At 43.4% G+C, this 19,923-nt stretch overlaps 1 protein-coding gene across 3 annotated transcripts in view; it reads right to left on the bottom strand.

The window, feature by feature from the left end:
• The window catches only part of PPP1R16B (protein phosphatase 1 regulatory subunit 16B), a 422,185-nt gene that overhangs the window by 30,874 nt on the left and 371,388 nt on the right, over positions 1–19,923 (bottom strand). For all 3 annotated transcript variants that reach the window (XM_085619118.1, XM_085619117.1, XM_085619119.1), the window contains exon 10: positions 19,626–19,800. In XM_085619118.1, coding sequence (XP_085475244.1) covers positions 19,626–19,800 — 175 coding nt within the window. The remainder of the gene's footprint in view (positions 1–19,625; positions 19,801–19,923) is intronic.

The raw sequence follows: 19,923 nt of genomic DNA on the forward strand, positions 1-19,923 counted from the left end.
AACACATAAGGATGCGGTACATCAGACCCAGCATATTATTTCAAATTAGTCCTTACACCACTGAAGAAATATATGCTTACACAAACTAAGCTAATATATACAGCTTTGTTTGTCACTGAACTGGCCGTTAAAGGCTATCACTATTGGAAGGGCACAATTAAAATAAAATCGATTTGGGGTACCAACCTTGGCAAGTTCAGGGGACAGAAATGTTTTTCGAGCATGCTTAATCCCAACACAAATGATATTCCTGAATGACATCATCCAACAGACTACATGTCTGGGACTGTCAAAAAACAAAGAAATGAATGGCCCAATTATTCCCTCAATTGCTTGTTTTTTATAATTTTAAATTACACTGAAGAACAGCTCAATAATATGTTTCAGAATGGCACATTTAATTCCGCACTTTCAGGTCCTCACAGGTGGCTATTGTGGCCAGTGAAAACAAATGGTTGCCTTACTCGGTTTTTTAATTCCACTCCGGGGTTCAAGGCAGGCAGACCTGACCCCCGATATTCACTCTCACAACATTCAGGCATTGTTACCACTGATTCAGTGGGGAAGTTGTGTCAACAATAGTTGGAACATTCCACACTGTCTGCAGTGAAACAACATCTTTCTCTCCTGTCTGAAGACATGGATTTATCAGATTTTTTACTAGGAACTAAGGGGCAGATTTATGTTCCCTGGCGCATCCCTGCAAATCAGTATGGATGCGCCAGGGAAGATGCGTCACGAAAGTTTACCCTTGCGCCACAATAGATGCGCCGCATTTACAATGCAGCGCATCGTGGCGCAAGGATAAACAGATGCGTGACGCATCTGATGGCGGAAGGTTGGCGCATTGCTGGAGTTGCGTCGCAAGCGCGATGCTGCACCAGCAAGGCTCAGTGGTGCCCTATCGTTACAATGCTGCGTCAATCCTTACGCCTGCTTCAAGCAGGCGCAGGGTTTTGACGCAGCATGGCCGGAAAAGTGACTGAGTGAAATCTTGTAGATTTCACTCAGCCACTTTTCGGAGGCGTTCCTGTGCCGGAACACCCCCCCTGTGCAGGTACGCCCACGTGTGGCGGCGTAAAAGTGGCGCAAGTCTGTTATAAATCTGCCCCTAAATCTCCCAGTTCTAAAATATTAATATATGCTACATATAATAATATTTGGAAATTGCCACAAATGGAAGCTGCCGAATGCTTAAGACAAATTGAGCAAGATAATTTGGATAAAGTGCTTGCTGTTGTTAATAATAGTATTAATATGCTGTCTTCTCATATTTACAATCTGAATAACATTGTGTCATCTGTTATTGATAATATGCAAAGTAACTTGTCGACATTGTATCATGGGAAAAGTCTGCTTAGATCTATCATGCAATATAGCTAGACTCTGCAAAACCTTAACAATGGGTGCGTACCTCTTCTTGCCTTTTAATCTGACACGTAAACAACAACTCATAGTGAAGAGAGATTCCACCTATACAATGTTGCAGTTAGAGAAGTTCCCATGTAAAATAACTGAAACACTTTCAGCTGTATGGTTAATACACGGTGTATTATCTTTACCGATTTTAACATTTCAATTCTCAGCTTGCATGTAATATTTTCCAATCAGTAGATATGAACCCCTAGGAGGCAGCTTCGTTCATGAATTATGGTCACTTCCCTTTTCCTATCATTGTGAACTGCTAACAAGGAAGTCTTCCTTACTGGAGAAGAATGTGACTCTTCTGGCATTCACTCGTTTGCAAACGCTTGACTATTCACAGCGCATGTAATGCTTCAGTAGCAAATTTGGCCTGATATCTAGAAGGAATACCAGCCCCCGCAATGCTCCCACTTATCACTGCCCTTTCAAATGGAAGTTTTTTAGTGCTTAGTGACTGGTGCGGAATGCGAGCTGGGATCCCCTACATTTTTTCCATTTCCCAGCTTATCACCTGCTGCAATTATGTCCCCCCTTTGCAAGAGGTTATGGATAGCCCATTACGGCCTTCCATTCCAACTTTGAAGGCAGATTATAACAAGCTGACCAGACTTAAAGCACTATTGTTTCAAAAAGAAGTAGCTCTCACATCTGCTCAAGACAATTTCAAATTGCAGGTGGCAAGGACATCGAGTGAGATACAGTCCTTGATAAATACAAACCTCCCATTACATTTTGGCGAATTGGTCATCATATTTTTAATGCCATTAATACTGCCAGCCTTGCACACTTTTTTAAGTTTGTGGGCTCTGGCTTCGTCAGTTCATTCCAAACATTCTTCGGAGCAATACCGGCTTCTATTCATTCCCTTTTTTCCAGCGTGTACGACAGATTCCCGCAGCTGTTATTTCTCATTTGCGGCTTTTTGGTTCTATTTTTGCTCTTCCACAATGGATGTTCCATTTGTAAGCCCCCTGAACTACCATCGCTCCAGCTGTGTCGTGAGCGCATGCTTCAAACCTTATTGCTCCTGGAACTGGATCTTGATTGGTCACTGTCTGGTTTCCATGCGTTCAACCTGTGTTTCAATACCTCTGATGCCTCTTCGAATGTGCACTGGATATTTGTTTGGCTTTCAGACGCCGGGTCCCGTGGACAATTACCTGGTGATGAGTCCGTTAGCGACTCATTTTCAAAGTTGTTTCTGAGGCCTACAGTTTCTTAATTATGCAGGGTATGAGCCACTCCTACCTGAACAGCTGTGTGCATCGGCACATGGATCACTAAAACTGACTCCAATAAGATGGCTGAGGTTGCCCGGCAGCTTTCTCCACATCGGCTGAGGATCATGTGTGTTCTTTGGAATTTATTAACTGGACTGTGAACTAAGCATCATTTGCGGGACTGAATCCGTTATGGATTAGCTGGCCTTTGAATTTGTGAGTGACGTCATGGACACCTCAGACACACCTTAAATTCTGCGTTTTTGTTCGAGTGTTTTGAGATTATATTCATTTTATATAATATGCTTATTAGCAATGCTTTGAATTTGCTTATTTTGTATTTTTTTTATTATATAGTTAGTCGTTGCATCACTGTCTTGATCAAAGGGAGGGTGTGGTGTATTTCCTAGAGGCTCACTGTGTTTTCTTCCTTATGTCAGTCTAACTGCACATAATTTCCAGTATTTGCTTTGCACACGTAACAAAAGAACATTCTTGGGTTGTGTTACACATTTATTTTTCAAATAGGCTGCACATGTTTTGTTCTTTAGTTCAGCTGGGATTCAGACTGAACATTTCAAACAAGATCAAGCAAAGTGCGCTGTTTTCTCTGTGGTCGGACATTAACACCTAAACATAATAGAAAAATCCAGCTGCCCATGCAATTTTTATCATTTAAGCTGGGATTTGTCATTTTGAAAGGAGAGAGGACAAATTCATGCAGAGCAAACGTCCCGAGCTGAGAGAGAGCTCTACTGCCTGAAATGTAGAACTACTACTTATGTATGCCAGGTATGGGGTGTCCCCCTGATCTCAGAGATCTATAATATAACACTGTGTTTCTATAGTGAGAGTAGGCTTAGGCAAATCTGTCTTTCAATATGACAGGGCTTTTCATTGTGTACAGTCTGTTTATTATGCTCATCACATTTTTGACCTATATATATCTTTTAATGGGAGTGCAGCTATTACAGAACAGAGCACAATAGTTTCAATAAATATTGTAATCCTTCTTTGTGTTTCTTTTCAGTCTATTGTGTATACATATGAGTGAGAGAAAGAAAGGTGATTGCCTGCTACCATGATCTCTGAGAGGGAAAAGAGTGTTGTATTCTGGGATGCCAATTTCCTAGTTTCTCTGGAAAAGTAAGAAGAGCAAGTACGGCACTATGAGCTAGTCTGGATTTGGGTCCATAGGTACTGATGTGGTATGGTGATTGAGTTCCTACAAACTGATGTTCTGTAGTCCCAGGCTTAGTTCTGTTTTTAAGCTAAATCCCTGCAACGGCCTCACTGATGTACGCTCATCAAAAGGTTGTCAAAGGGCCCAAACCCTATTCTTTATGATTCTTTTATCAGCCCAATCTCCTTCCTGAGATGAGCACAGGCCCCTTTCACCAGTGTCTCAGGAATGGAGAAATCCACAAATCTGCCTCAGGATCTCCTCTACCTTCACATGTCTTTGGCAGCAGGCCCAAAGTGAAACCCAAGGTCTCCATCCACTGTGCCATTCAGAGACACACATGCATCCTTGCGGACACACATGTAGCCTTCCATGTACTGCACCACTCACAGGCACATATACATATGAGCGTGTAGTACACAACAGTGCACCAGCCCCCATGTACAGCAGCCATAGGCACACATACATACCAGAGCATTGTTTACCAACATGCGCGCAATTCTTCCATGTACTCCACCTCCCAGGCACACATACATAACTGAGAGCGGTATATTAACACATGTGCAGGCCTCCACGTACTGCACCCACAGACACACATACATACCAGTGTGATGCACACAAACATGCCGCTGCCAAGGCTACATCCATCCTGATGTGGGAAATAGAATAGCTAAGCACACAGCAGCAGAATTTTACTAGAGTGGGCCAGCATGTCCCACTTTGATGACGGAAGCGGTAAGGGGTGGTCAAATTACTGATGACTTATTACAAAGCGGTATGCTACTGCTACTGGGCTCATGCTACTTAGCTATTGGTAAGGGCAGTAGCCCATTACCACTACGAGGATAGCTGGTTCTGCTCACCTCCCGTCTAACCAGTCTTCAATCAGTGAGACAGGCCTAGGTAATGGTGCACATGCATGATCAATGTTACTACGTGACAGGTTCTGCCATGATGTAAGACAAATATCCCATCACTCAGAATTGCTTGAATATATAGTTCTGAGGTTGCTAGGTCTTGTCCACTTTGGGTAACTGTCAGCACCTTCTTTAAGAAATGGCTGCCCCCAGAAGCAGCACTGTTTCTCCTAAACAACACACAGGGTATATGCATACTCCTTGGACAGTAGTACCAAAAATTAGCAGCAACAAAACAACACTAGGGATTACAAATCATTGTTCATTTTGTTGGACTAGTTATCTTTACATATTGGTCAAAAGAAATCACAGGATTAGTAGAGTTAGAGCTGAGCCTTCGGGATTGAAGCTGCTAGTCAACATCCTGTACCGTCTGCCTTTTTCCTTGTCTATTTTACCCTGTTGTCATTTCTAGCTCCTCTCGCGGTCCCCCATAGACTTTTCTTGGAACAGCTCATATACAAAGGAAAAAATCAAACATAAATTTATGCTGCATCTGGTGTTGGAACATCCATTCTATATACATCTATATATTATTGTAATAACATTATTCAGTAGTGGAATTTAAAATGTATTGCTGTTCTACACAACATGATTATAAATGTAAAAAGCTTTAATTAACAATCATTGACAAAGCCAATAGGTCTCCCCTATGCGAGAGCTACTGGCTTGCCAATTTCCTTGACAGCAGTGAGGCTGTACTGCATGTCTATTTTTTGTTTAAAAAAGTGTTATGACATGACCAGCATTGTCCACACCATAGTCCTTTTTTCTTACAGCAAGAGGGAAAGTGGGTGGGAAGAAACAAAATGGACAATGAAAGGAGAAAAAGCAGCACCAACAATGGGTGGGTTAAAAAAAGCAGTATGACACAGCTAGCACTGGCTTTGTTTTTTGGGAGTTTTTTTTTGTATGCTGGGTGGCGAGTCGGCAATGGAAGGCATAGTTGGAGGGAAAAAGCAACATGGACAACGGGAGGGTGGGAGGCAAGAAGCAACATGGACAGCGGGATGGGCTGGCCAATTAGAAGGCACCAAATAAGAGTGACAATGAAGCCAAGGAAGGCTAATTAATGGGAGGGCTCTAAGGCCCTTTTCATAAATAAAATGTTTCTTAATTGCCAGTACATGCCCTGTTATTGGTGGGACCTACACATGGGGAATCAAAAGAAAGCACTGTAAGGACTCCAGTAAACAAAAAGCAGTGTAAGGTCTCCAGTAATGGTGGCGTGTTTCAGTGGAGGAACGAACACAAGAAGAGAAATGGAAGCAGGATTGACTATGTTTGCAAGTTGCTTTATTAAAAGCATGTCACATAATGTGATGAACACTCTGTTTTCTTGTTTTCACTGACAATATTTAAAATGTGCAATGCATTTAAATTTGAATTTTATGGACATATGAATCTGCCATTTGCTCAGTCGCTTTAGGTTTCATAGCACCATCTTAACCTGGGGTTCCCTTTTAAAGTTACGTTTCTTTTTTCTGTAGAATAGATCTACAGGTCATTAGATATCTATAGAGGACGTGTTCATTGTGTAAGGCGAGAAGAAGTTACTGGATAACATATAAACATGTCTATGAAAACAACAATCAAGTAATGTTTTAAAAATATTGGTTAAAAAAGGATGTCCCAGCGTCACCAAAACATTCTGTGATTCTGTGAAAGTCACTTAATCTGCCCATGCATAAAACATGAAGGCGACCTCTCGTATGACGTTTAAAGTCAAAGGATCGGGAGGAGCACCGTTGTGTTAACTTCAAATTAAACTTTTCTCATTGCCCTCATAGGATAATGTTGGACACCAATGACTTAAAGCAAGTGAAAGTTGTACCTTGTAATTGGTAACTCGAATTTAAGGGCATGTGCAATTTGCAAAACAGTAATAGCTTTGGGTTTCCCAAATTCAACTAAACGTTTCTTTTGTAAGGTCAAGCAAAATGGCATGTCTATGAACATAAACAAATGTGTAAAAGGACGAAACACAGGTTAATTAGTTTATAATTCTGATTTTCATGGTTATCATTATGAATTTGATGTTTACCCTCGTGGGCCATTATTGGACACCCATGATCGATAAGCGAAGGGGCTACCTTGTCCCATTTACCCGTGAAGAGTGTTCTGTTGGAAGGAGCAGAGTAGAGGGATTAGATCAATAAAGAGGTGAGACGGAGGAAGATGAGCAATCACACCAGACCGCTTGAACTGGAAGAAATAAGCTCCTCAAGCAACATTAGAATATGGGAGGGTGATGGAGAGAAAGGGTTAAACAAAAAGGACAGAACGCGAGTTGTAGCATACAAATAAACAACTGTTGTGTATTTATATCTGAATGCATCGCCTCACGACACGACCATGGCGTTCCATTCTAGAACATCTGGTCTGTGCCGTGAGTTGGTGAAGGCACTTTGTGAGAGGCTACCGGAGCTGGAAGGCATGTACCCGGTGGTGCTTTCATTTCTACAAATAAAGTACTTCTGCTCATCTTCCTGTGAGCCTCATTACTCAACAATGTGGCGACTAGGATGGAATAATCTTACTGCTGATTTTCTATCCAGAATGCCCTTACCTATCAGAGAAGACATCCGTAATGAGTGGGATGGGTATCAAATTGCTTTGGTGCATGATAAAGGTACCATGCCTATTGATCAGATTGTTTGGCACGAAGAATTTGCCAAATGTTACAAGAAGTAGAAACGTACATTGTGAGAGGGTGGCCCAGTAAAAGCTCCATGGAAGCTGAGCTACGGTGTTTTTGGGAAGTAAGGGATGAGTTGTGTTGTGTGGAGGGTGTCATCAGAAGGGGTGATAGAGTAATACATCCCACTAGTTTAAGATGCAATATAGGTCAGCATCGTCACGCAGGACATAGTAAAATAATAAGAACCAAACAGGCTGTAAAGAAGCATTGGTATAGCCAATAGGTCTCGCTTTTGGGACCTTAGAAGTGTTTAGCCATGCAACACTTGATGTAGTTGCACCAAGGATATTGTGCTGCATAACTAAACACTTATAAGGTCCCAAAGGAGAGACCTATTGGCTATGCCAGTGCTTGTTTTCCCCCCTTTTATTGGCCAGTCCTCCACTAGCAGACCCTCCATAGATGGTAAAAATGTAAATTGATACTTGTATAGCGCACTACTCACCCGCAAGGGTCTCAAGGCGCTTGTACGAATACCGCTGTGGAACCCATCCTGGCTTTCCCTGTGAGGCGTCCACTCCTGGGCATCCCCAAGGTGGAGGCCAGGCATCCTTAGCGTTGTGGGGGCTGTTGTGGAGATTAAGCAAGCTATTGCCCAGAGTTGCAGAGTGGGACTCCATGATTGGAATAGCACAGAGGCAAGAATTATCAGGTCCGTGGAATTTTTGAGCCCAAGACCCACCAAAGCGGGGAATTGAACCCTGGTCCCGGGCTAGACCTCTGCATCAGGGTCTGCCACTCTAATCATTGAGCCACACACATTGGTAGAATCTGCACATGAAAGGAGGGGCCTGATTTACAGAAGGGTGTCTATGGAGGTGCTTGGCAGCTGACAGAGATGGACACTCCTCCACATGAAGCATGTAGAGAACAGGCTGGGACATACAGAGCTGAGCGTAGATAGTGAACGAAGGAAAGTAGGTATAATATAGATTAAGTAAAACATACTTGCTTATCAGCACCACAAAGCCTAATTACAACTGGGTATGAAAACAAAGGGGCCCCTTTCTTCCAACCTCAGGATGAGAAACAGGGAACAGAGCAAAAACCTATAATTATTGATGCTCAACCGTCAGCAGGTTTCCTGCCGGTACACCAAACAAAACCATGCAATCCCATAACATGCCAGTCAAACGTATAAACTTACATAGCAGATGCATTATAGAGATATACTGCTGGGTTCATAATACGACACGTTTAGAATCTTCACAAGCCTGTTCAAGAAACGAGAGCATTACCCCAACAAGCATTGGCCTCGCGGACCCCGGAAATCGGTTCAAGAATCGAGAGCATTACCCCAACAAGCATTGGCCGCGCGGCCGTAAAAGTAATGCCGCGTGGCCGTGAAAGCAAAAGTGTTTGCGATCGCGGTGAAAGCGAAAGTGATCGCGATGACGCGCTCTGTGCTAAGCACGCGAGGGATGCGTGTGCAGCATTGGAGAGGCAGAGCGAGGCGCGGGCGCTTGTACGCGTAACAGCAAGTTGGTGGCCGGAAAAAGCCTGTGGGTAGCACTTAGAAAACCCGCTTACTAAATGTCTCGCCAGTGCAGCACACGCGCTGGCTCTGGCGCAACCTAAAAAAGGATTTTGGTGGCCAGGTGTTGACATTTTTGTTGATTATTTAGTCAGAAACTGTTATTTGTGCAAATTCGGATAAATCCCCTAAAACCCTGAGGCCAAACATGGGAGAACATGTTGTTCCGGGGAACCCTGGGGACACCATCGCTATGGATATTATAGGTCTGATTTGTCATAATTCAAAGTTTATTCTTGCTGCCATTGATGTTTTCTCACATTGGCCAGTTATTAAAATTGTAGAGTAGAGAAAGTATACACAGATGCAGTATTAGTGTATCTTTATGGTACTTTTCACAGAAGAAGGTTTCCCAGTACGTCTCATTACAGATAATGGAGTGCAGTTCTTATCCAGCAAGGCAAATAATTATTTCAAGAGAGTAGGAGTTACACATTGTACCACTTCCCTGTATAACCCTAGTGGCAATGGCATTATTGAGAGATTTAATAGAGTACTCAAAAGTGCTATACAAATTGCTGGGGTGGACAGTGATAAGTGGGGACGCAAATATTTAAAACAGTTTGGATGTACAGAACAACTATAAATGATTTGACAGGGTGTTCTCCTTTTGAAATAATGAGGGGTACGTTACCTAGTGTAACCCTGCTTGGTTAGTTCAGTCAACTTCCACTACCATGGATTTGGAAGTGGTTAAAGAGAGAATTGCAAAAACACACATAACCAACAAACAGAAGTTTGATAAGAAAAGGAGATCTAAATGTAATCCTGTAATCAGTATTGGAATGTTTGTGAGGGTTAAAAAACCATGGAGAGTAAGGAAAGGGGAAAGTCAGTACATGGGCCCTTTTGAAGGCAACAAAGTTTTAAAGAATGCTGTGAGACTCACGGGTGGCAGAGGGTGGAATCTAAGCAGAATAGCAGTTCTCAAAGGAGACACAAATTTCTAGGAGGATAAGTGTCAAGGTAGTATTGAGAAAGATGATTGCACATGAATAACTTCAAAAGAGTAGTTCCGCAGGATTTTTTAGAGGAAGAAAAAACACGTAAAGATATGGTTCATGAAGTTTGCAAAGAACCTATGGAGAATCAGCATAATGAGTCAACAGACAAGTGTTCTGGTAAAAAAACTAGATGGTTGTCAGATTATGTTACTCTTGTCAAAGGCAAATTTGCAGAGTGAACATATACTCAATTGTTTCTTATCTTTAGTTGCATTTATTTCGTTTTATTTCATTTATTTAAATAATTTATTTGAAAAAGGAAGATGTGTTGTGTATTTATGTTTGAATGCATCGCCTCATGGCACGACCATGGCGTTCCATCCTTGAACATCAGGTCTGTGCCGTGAATTGATGAAGGCAGTTTGTGAGAGGCTACTGGAGCTGGAAGACATGTACCCGGTGGTGCTTTCATTTCTACAAATAAAGTACTTCTACTCATCTTCCTGTGAGCCTCGTTAGTCAACAACAACTCTGAAAGTATGCACCCAAAGGCATTTTCTTTTCCAGAACGAAAGGTTCTGCTTTGAAAATGATGACATCTGTGTGCATAAAGGGGTATCATAGTTAAAAAAATTTAAAAATTGCAGCGGAATTGCAGGAAAAGTTTGCAGAAAAAGAAAAGCTTTGCTATATTTTGCAAAAAAATCTGTAAACAGAGTCTGTTATTGCTGGAGTATGATCATTCAGAGAAAGGTGATAAAGGTTGGGGGAACAAATAAAAAGTATAAAAAATAATCAACGTGAAAAATAAAAAGAACATGTGGACGATGTCAAGCAAGAAGGAAACGTAAAAAGGAGAACCAAAATAAACTAAAAATCGTGTAAAGAAGTGTATGCTTAAAAGAACAATAAATGCTTTCCCTTTTCCTTCAAGATTTCCTGGAATATACAAGTAGTGTATCTTTAGCAATGGAACTTGTGAAATCATGGTATGGATGCTGCGCGGTCAAGCAAGAAGTCAAGGTGAAAGGGAGAACATAAAGAAACATGTTTGAAAATATAATGAAAAATCGTGTACATAAGTGTGTGCTTAACAGCTAGCAAAAACAACAAGACAAACCAAGAATTCGAAAGGGTAATAGGGCAATAATGAAAAAAAAATAACTCATTATGCTAGCGAGACATGAACTCGCAAGGGCGGTTTGAAAATAAAGATAAAAAGTAGGTCCTACAAGAGAAGCAGTGTAAAGACACAAGTACTTGAGGATTAAGCAAGCCAAAACATGCGTTTTTGCAAAGTCAATAGGTCTCACCTATGCAAGAGTTATTTGCTTTGGTAATGTGTTTTATCCATTATTTACCCGGTGTACCTGCTGTTCAGCATGGCTTAACGTTAGTGGTGTGGAATGAGGTGGGGTTGAGTGGAATAGGGAAGAGTGGGGTGGGGTAGATTGACATAGAGTGGAATGGGGGTAGAGTGGGATAGAATGGAGTGGGGGGTTTGGGGTAGATTGGAGTTGGGTAGATTGGGGTATATAGGAGTGTGGCATATTGGGAGTTGGGTAGATTAGCGTGGTAGATTGGAGTGGAGTAGATTGAATTGGAGTAGATGGGGTGGAGTGGGGTAGATTGGAGTGCAGTAGATTGAGGTAGATTAGAGTGGGTTAGATTGGGGAAGAGTATGGTGAGGTAGATTTGTGTAGATTGTAATGGACTGGGGTAGGCTGGAGTGGGGTCGGGTAGATTGGGTGGATTATAGTAGGGTAGAATTGAATGGAGTGGGGCTAGATGGGGTAGTTTAGAGTGGGGTAGATTGGGGTAGATTGTAGTGGGGTAGATTGTGGTAGAGTGGGGTGGATTGGAGTGGGGTAGATTGGGGAAACAGTAGTATGGTGTGGAGTAGATTGGAGTGGGGTAGATTGGAGTAGGGTAGATTGGAGTTGGGTAAAATGGGGTAGAGTGGATAGGTATATATTGGAGTAGAGTGGGGTGGGGTAGATTTAGGATGAGTGGTATATTTTGAGATAGAGTGGAGTGGGGTAGATTTGGGAAGAGTGGAGTGCAGTGGATAGGTTGGAGTGGGGTAGAGAGGAGTGGATAGGAGTAGATTAGAGTGGGGTAGAGTGGAGTCACATAGATAGGGTGGATTATGGTAGGGTAGATAGGAGTGAAGTAGGGTAGATTGGACTGAAGTGGGGTAGATTGCAGTGAGATAGATAGGGGGATAGTTTGGAGTGGGGAAGGTTGGAGTGGAGTAGATTGGAGTGGAGTTGGATAGAGTGTGTGAGGCAGATTGGGGTGGGATGGATTGGAGTGGGGTAGATTTGGTGGGGGTAGACTGGAGTGGAGTAGATTGCAGTGGGGTAGATTGGAGTGAGGCAGATTGGATGCAGTCGATTGCAGTAGGTAGTTTGTGGGTGGAGTGGGGTAGGGTAGAATGGAGTGGTGTGGATAGGGGTGGGGTGGGATAGGTTGGACTGGAGTGGGGCAGATATGGGAGGCATATTGTAGATCGGAGTTAAGTGGAATGGGGTTAGAGTGGGATGGATTCTGGTAGATTGGGGTAGAGTGGAGTGGGGTAGATTGGGTGGATTGGAGTGGGTAGATAGATTTGAGTGCAGTGGATTGGGGTAGGTAGAACTAAATAGCTGACACTCAGCTCTTACTGTCTTTTTGTACTACTGTGATGTCATTATTGTGGCTGCACTGATTCCAGGGGGTGATGGGTCCTATTGAATGTTTTATGTGGTTCTAGGGTGATTTTTAAGGCAGTTTTAATACTTCAGACGAAACTCTCCTGAATTTTAACTCTTTATTTTTTGAGCGGTGTTAGCGCTCATTGAATCTTGTCATATGCACAGGGTGCGCACCAGTGCCAGTTAAGCCACTGTGCTGGTGCCGCTTCCCTGGTCATGGCGGTTCTTTGGCTCCCGCCATTTTTGGTGAGGGTGGTGGGGAAAGGAATATGTTTGGTCAGTGGTGTAGTATTTGACCAGGACCATGTATTTTGATGTGGGCGCAGTGTAGCCCAGTAAGACCTAAATAGCTGACACTCGTCACTGTATTTTTTAATTACTCTGCTGACATTATTGTGATTGCACTGATTCCAGGGGGTGCAGTGTCCTATTGAATGTTTTATGTGGGTTTAGTGTGATTTTTAAGTCGATTTTAATACTTTCGACTAAACTCTCCTGATTTTTTAATTTACATTTTTGAGCGGTATTAGTGCTCACTGAATCTTGTCATGTGCACAGAAAGCACACCAGTGACCTGTTAAGCCATTATGCTGGTGCTGCTTTCCTGGTAGTGGCGTATCTTTAGCTCTCGCCATTTTGGATGAGGGCGTTGGGGAGAGAAGTGTGTTTGGTCAGCGGTCTAGTGTTTGACCCTGACCATGTATTTAGATGTAGGAGCTGCTGTGTAGCGGGCACGTCAATGGCACGCCTTCATCCTTGTCTGACTTTCACCAGAACCCCTGATTGTTTTGCTAAAGGTAAGAAACCTTTGGCCACCTTTTCTGAAAACGTGCTGCTCACTCTGGAACCCCAGGGGCCTCATTTGTCTGGCTGCTCTATAGGGGTGCCTGGAACCACCTTTGGCCCTTTTTCATGTGTAAATTGTAATTGGTGATGTTTGGACTCCCCGGAGACAACCTAGACAGACTTTGGGAAGGGTGCTGCTGTTCCCCCGCCCAAGTATTGAAGGGCGGCGAAGGAAGAGGGAGAACCAAGGGCTGTATGGGTTGACCGCTATATTAGCTGTGTTTACATCAATGTTAGGTTTCTGCCTAAGCATTGTCAGGAAATCTGGGACATTATTCACAGCTACAACCTTATGCTTATCACAGAGACATGGCTTAATGCCCACTCCATGGTGGAGCTGGCTCTGGTGGTACCTAACGGTTACAAGATTTTGATGCGTAACCAGGAAGGCAGGCTGGGGGGCAGTGTGGCACTCATTTTTACAGATTGCTACGAGTGTAGAGAAAAGATACCCTCTATTAGTGACTACAAGATGCTGCCATTCCAGCTCTCCAGGAAGACTTCTGTGATTTTGGGAGGAGGGGCCTAATGGCCGCCACCCTATCTGCAGCATTGCATACTTTGGTTTTAAAATATGAACACTTCCTACTGATAGGTGATTTTAATTATCCCTTTGAAAAGGAGGAAGACCTGCACAATAGAAACTTGGAGAACAAGATGTAAATGCTACAACTTACTCAGTGGATTAAGGGCGCTGCTCATAGAGCAGGGCATACCCTGGATTTATTGTTCTCTAATCTGTGTTCTATCTTTATCCTTTCGATAGACCCTGTATGTTGGTCTCATCCCTTTTCATCATAGTTTAGATTTATGGTGCGTAATAAGCCACTTGCCAATAATGCTACCCCTCCGGTAAGGTTAAGGCCATGGAGGAAAGTTTCCCTGGAGTCGTTCTTTGATAACTTCTATGCTCCAGTTTTTAAAAGCAGATCTCCCAGTTGATATGAATGTTAAGGTCTTAAAGACTGCAGTTGTTAAGGCATTAGAAAGATTTGCCCCTCTTCAATTGAAGAGGTTGCTGAGATGTTCTCTTTTAGAGAAATGGTACACAAATGATCTCAGAATCACAAAGAGGGAAAGCAAGGCATTAGAGCATCGATGGCGGATTTCTAAATTCCCAACGGATCATATAGCCTTTAAAGCTGCTTTAAAATCTTATAAAAAAAACTTAAGATTGCCAAAGCTCATTTTGTGAGGAGATTAGAGGAGAACAGCAGCTATTCCAAGAAACCTTTTAAGATACTATTTAAGGAACAATCTTAGTCTATGATTTGAGTCAAAAAATTCCAATCACGGTCCAGCAGTGTGTAGGACAGGCAGAATTCTTGCATGAGAAGATCAAAAAGATCTACTCTGCTTTTGAGACCCAACCCTCCCTAGCAGAGTTCTTCCTGGGAGAATTCAATCTTCACCCTAGAACATCTATTCACTGGGGGAATTTCAGGAACTTACACAAGAATTTGTTGAAAAGACTATGAAGGAGGTGAAATCGAGATCACCCTGTCGCCATTTAATTTTTTTCAGGTTAGCTCCTGTTTTAAGCTCTTACATCACCTGGCTGTTTGTCATCTTTGGAAAATGCAGATTTCCCTCCTTGTTGAAAATCTGCTCTTGTGTTGCCTCTATTAAAAAAGACTGCAGCAGAAGACGCTGATTTCCCCACCTTTTGCCCTAGCTCCCTTTTGCCTTATTTGGTGAAAGTATTGGAAAGTATAGTTAACGCTCAGCAAAAACGTTTATTTGAACCAATAACATTCTGGACGTCTCCCAAACGGGCTTTAGAGCCAACAACTGCACAAAGTCTACCCTATTGATGGTAGTAGATAGAATTAGATCGGAGAAAGAGCAGGACAAGGCTGTTGCCCTGATCTTATTAGACCTGTCTGCCGCTTTTGATACTGTCTCACACTTCCAGCTAGTTCATAGGCTTCAGGAAGCAGGCTTGTATTCTACCACTTTATGGTTTGGAACGTTCCTGTCCAACAGATCTTATTCTGTTTATTTGGCTCGGCTTAAATCGACCCCATTGCAGACGAATTGTGGCGTACCACAAAGGTCATCTCTAAGCCTGACTCTGTTTAATGTCTATGTCGCCCACTTGGCGAATATTGTCAAGTCTTGGGGCTTCAAGACAAATTCTTATGTGGATGATACCCAGCTCATTAGTACCATCAACAAGAATCAGCCTCAAACAAGCAAGAATCTTTTGGGCTGCCTCTCGGATGTGGTGAGCTCGATGCGTTCACATTGTTTGAAGCTGAACGAAGAAAAAACTGAAGTTCTGCTGTTTGGAGGGGCAGACAAAGTCTGGAACAATATTTGGGGGCCTACTTCCCTGGGTGCAGCTCCATTACGAAAGAGAGCATCCAAGGATTTGGGAGTCATATTAGAGAACTCCTTTTCTATGCAGGACCAGGGAAACTAGGGAAGAGGGAGGTGTTTTGGTCTCTTACGCATGCTGATAAAGCTATTCTGATGGATCCTTCTAGCCTGGTGTAGGACAGTCACATTGGCTTCCAGTGCGGAAAAGAGCCAGGTTTAAACTACACTGTTACATGCACAAGTGACTCTACAAGTCAGGACCAGCTATTTTGCATGGCAAAGTGGCCTTCTATAAGCCTAGTAGAGTGTTGCATTCCTACCATCAAGCCCAGATTCATAGCACACAAATTAGGAAAGCTAGGATGGATGGAGTGGAGTGCGGTTGATTAGGTTGGAATGAGGTAGAGTGGGGAAGATTGGAGTGAGATAGATTGGGTAGATTATGGTAGGGTAATTAGAGTGAAATGGAGTAGCTTGGAGTGAGATAGGAGTGGGGTAGTTTGGAGGTAGGGTAGCTTGGAGTGGGGTAGATTGGAGTGGAATTGAATAGAGTGGTGTGGGGTAGATTGGAGTGGCGTGCATTGCGGTACATTGGAGTGGGGCAGATTGGATGGGGTGGATTGGAGTAGGGTAGTTTGGAGTGGAGTGAGGTAGGGTAGGGTAGCTAGGAGTGGGATGGAGTGGAGTGGATTGGGGTGGGATGGGTTAGATTGCATTGGAGTGGGGTAGATTTGGGTGGCATGTGGTAGATTAAAGAGAAGTGGATTGGGTTAGTGTGGAATTGAGTCTAGTAGATGGAGGTAGAATGGCGAGGAGTAGATTGGATGGATTGGAGTGGGTAGATTAATTGGGGTAGATTGGAGTGGGATAGAGTGGAGTGGAGTTGGAAAAACTGGAGTGGAGTCGAGATTGGAGGGGAGTGAACTAGATTGGAGAAGAGTGGAGGAAGTGTAATGTGTTAGATTAAGGTGGAGTGGAGTGGGGTAGACTGGGTGGATTAGGGTAGGGGTAGATTGTAATGAAATGGGTGGATTGGAGTGGGGAAGATTGTAATGCGATAGATTGAAGAGGGAGGATTGGATTGGGGTAGGTTGGAGTGGAGTGGTATGGATTAGAGTGGGGTGGGGCAGATTTAGTAGATTGGGGTAGACTGGAGTTGAGTGGAGTAGACTGCAGTAGATAGGGGTAGATTGGAGTGCAGTAGATTGGGGTGGGGTAGATTGGGGAGGGGTATATTAGATTAGGGTTGAGTGGAGTAGAGTGGGGTAGGGTAGATTGGAGTTGGGTGGTGTGAGGTGAATTGAGGTTGAGCGAGTTAGACTCAAGTGGAGTGGGGTAGATTTGAGAGGAGTGTGGTAGATTGGAGTGGAGTAGATTGGATTGAAGTGGAGCGGGTATATTTGGGTAGAGTTGAGTGGAGTGTGGTAGAGTGGAGTGGGGTAGATTAGAGTAATGTGTAGTGTGGTAGATTGGGTGGATTGGAGTGTGGTAGATTGTGGTGGTGTGGGGTAGATTGAAGTGGAGTGGGGTAGATTAGAGTGGAGAGGAGTTGGATAGATTGCAGTGGAGTTTTGAGTGGGGTGGAATAAATTGGAATGGAGTTGGGTAAATAAGACTGTAGATTGAAGTAGAGTGAAGAAGATTGGAGTGGGGTGGATCGAAGTGGAGTTGGGTAGATTAGAGTGGAGTGGGTTGAATTGGGGTACATTGGAGTATGGTGGTTTAGGGTGGATTGGAGTAGAGTACATTGGAGTGGAGTGGGGTAGACTGGGGTAGATTGGAGCAGAGTGGGGTAGATATGAGTGGAGTACAGTAGACTGGGTGGAGTGAGGTTAATTGGAGTGGGGATGGATTGATTGGGTTAGATTGAGTGGAGTGGGACAGACTGGAATCAAATAGATTGAAGTGGAGTTGGGTAGTTTGGAGTGGAGTGGGCTAGAGTAGATTGGATCATAGTGGAGTGGGGTAGATTGGGTTAAAGTGGGGAAGATTGAAAAGGGTTAGATTGGGGTGGGGTGGGTAAACTGGGGTGGGATTGATTGGAGTGGGGTAGATTAGAGTGGAATGCTGTAGATTAGAGTGGAGAGGTGTGGATTGGGTGGAGAAGAGAGGGGAAGATTGGAGTGGAGTAGACTGGGCTAGATTGTAGTGAAGTGTAGTGGGGTTGGGTAGATTGGGGTACATTGGAGTGGGATAGATTGGAGAGGAGTGGGGTGAGTGTGGAGGGGCGTGGAGTGGCGTGTTGTAGAGAGAGTGGTGTAGATAGTGGTAGCGTGAAGTCAAGTGGCATGGCGTGGCCTGTTGCAGAGTGTCTTAGAGTGAAGGTGCATAGAGTGGAGTGGCATGTCATTGAGTGGAGTGGAGTGTTGTACAATAAAGTTGTGTGGCATAGAGTGCCACTGTTAACGATGTTCCTGTGCGATAGGGGCTTTGCATTATTTACAAGCGGCCTTAAGCCACTTAATGGGTGTTGTGGTGGGCGTTCTGCAGCAACACCCATTGATTTTTAAATAAATAGGAGACAGCACCAAAATTAAGAACAGGGAAAATGTGGTCCTAACATGGCAAAACTAGAAGAAATGCTTTATTTCTCCTCGTTTTTGATGTTTCTACGTGTGCTGCATTGTGCTGCACACATAGAAACAGCAAAATGCCATGAATTATTGTTTATGTGCAGGGCGGTATTCCTTCCTGCACATAACAAATCATTAAAATAAATACGATTTGCAACTTCTGTGTGTGCTGCACAATGCCGCCCACATAGAAGTTAAAATTTCCATTTGTGATTGCTTATGTGGAGGAAGGGACACCTTCCTGCAAATAAACAATCATTTCCTCAATGCAGGCACCCTTGCACTATGGTGCAAAGGTGCATGCGTTGGCGCTAGGCAGCATATTGTAGCCAACACTAGGGAAAACGCAGGGATGTGCCGTATCTTTGTAAATACGCCGCATCGCTACGTTTTTGGAATGGCAGAGCGTGGCATTAGCATTTTGTGCTTACCGCCACGCTTCGCCATTCCCTTGTAAATATGCCCCCAAGTTTCCTCACACATTCACAGTCCCACCATGACACAGGTACATCTCTCAATCACGCTCTCACCAAAGTTCACCAACTTACTCATCCTACTTGATTTTTCAACACATGCATTTTTCCCACAACACAATCCCTGGAAAGAGAATATTAAAATTGTCAGTCTATTTTCTGCAGGAGCAGGCACAGGTTTCTAAGCCTGTCTCAGTATCCTGACCTTTATGGCCTTTTGGTTCCCTCAGAAAAGGAATGGTTTATAAAACCAAATCTGAAACCCTTTGTGTGAGTGGTATTCCAATCTAATTTATATAATGCATGAATCCGTAGTGATGTATCCCTTGCAATATCTTTTTTAATATAAATATCATAATGACATGAATGAGTTGATAAGGAAGTGAAACCATACGCAAATGTGGTGTGAGGGCATATGTTCATGATAACCACAATAAAAGGAGACAGTCCCACAAATGGCAGAAAACAAATGTTAGGCGTCTCTATAGACACAGCATGGAGATTAGAGGTTACCAGTTTCTGGAAGATTTTTTGTGAAGTTGGGGGATCCAAGGGATTCAGTGGGATAGGAGCTGCTTTTCTCTTTAAGGAGAAGGTTGAGTTGTCTGTTATTAAGTACATGACTCAATGCATGTAACCCTTTGCAGTTTTCATCCATCTATGACCAAATCTGCGCACAAGTACCACTGTTGTGATTAGACTTTGAATGTATTGCTTGGCCATTACAACAGCTAAACCTCCTGGTAGTTGGCGCATAAAGTAAGGCATCAGAAAAGGCATTCCTTCTTTACCTGGAGTGGATCAGAGTTCTCTTGGTCAGAGCAAGCCTCCCTCTCATCTCCACTGATCACAGCTTGTCCTTGCTCCTCTGTTGTGCCCATCTGCTGCCACACAAAGGCCTCTGTCTCGTACTCTTTCCTGTACAGGTTTGTACGATCTGAGAGGCTTGCCCGCCTCACCACCTTCCTGCGTTAGAACGAATAAAAGGCATTATGACAAAGCTCTCCTTGAAAAAAGAATTCCTCTTTCACACAGCTACATCAAATAAAATATACCATTTAGTTGAAAATTTGAGAAGCAACCCCTCGA

The sequence above is a fragment of the Triturus cristatus genome, chromosome 7, assembly GCF_964204655.1.
Source record: "Triturus cristatus chromosome 7, aTriCri1.1, whole genome shotgun sequence".
Classification (NCBI taxonomy): Eukaryota; Metazoa; Chordata; class Amphibia; order Caudata; family Salamandridae; genus Triturus; species Triturus cristatus.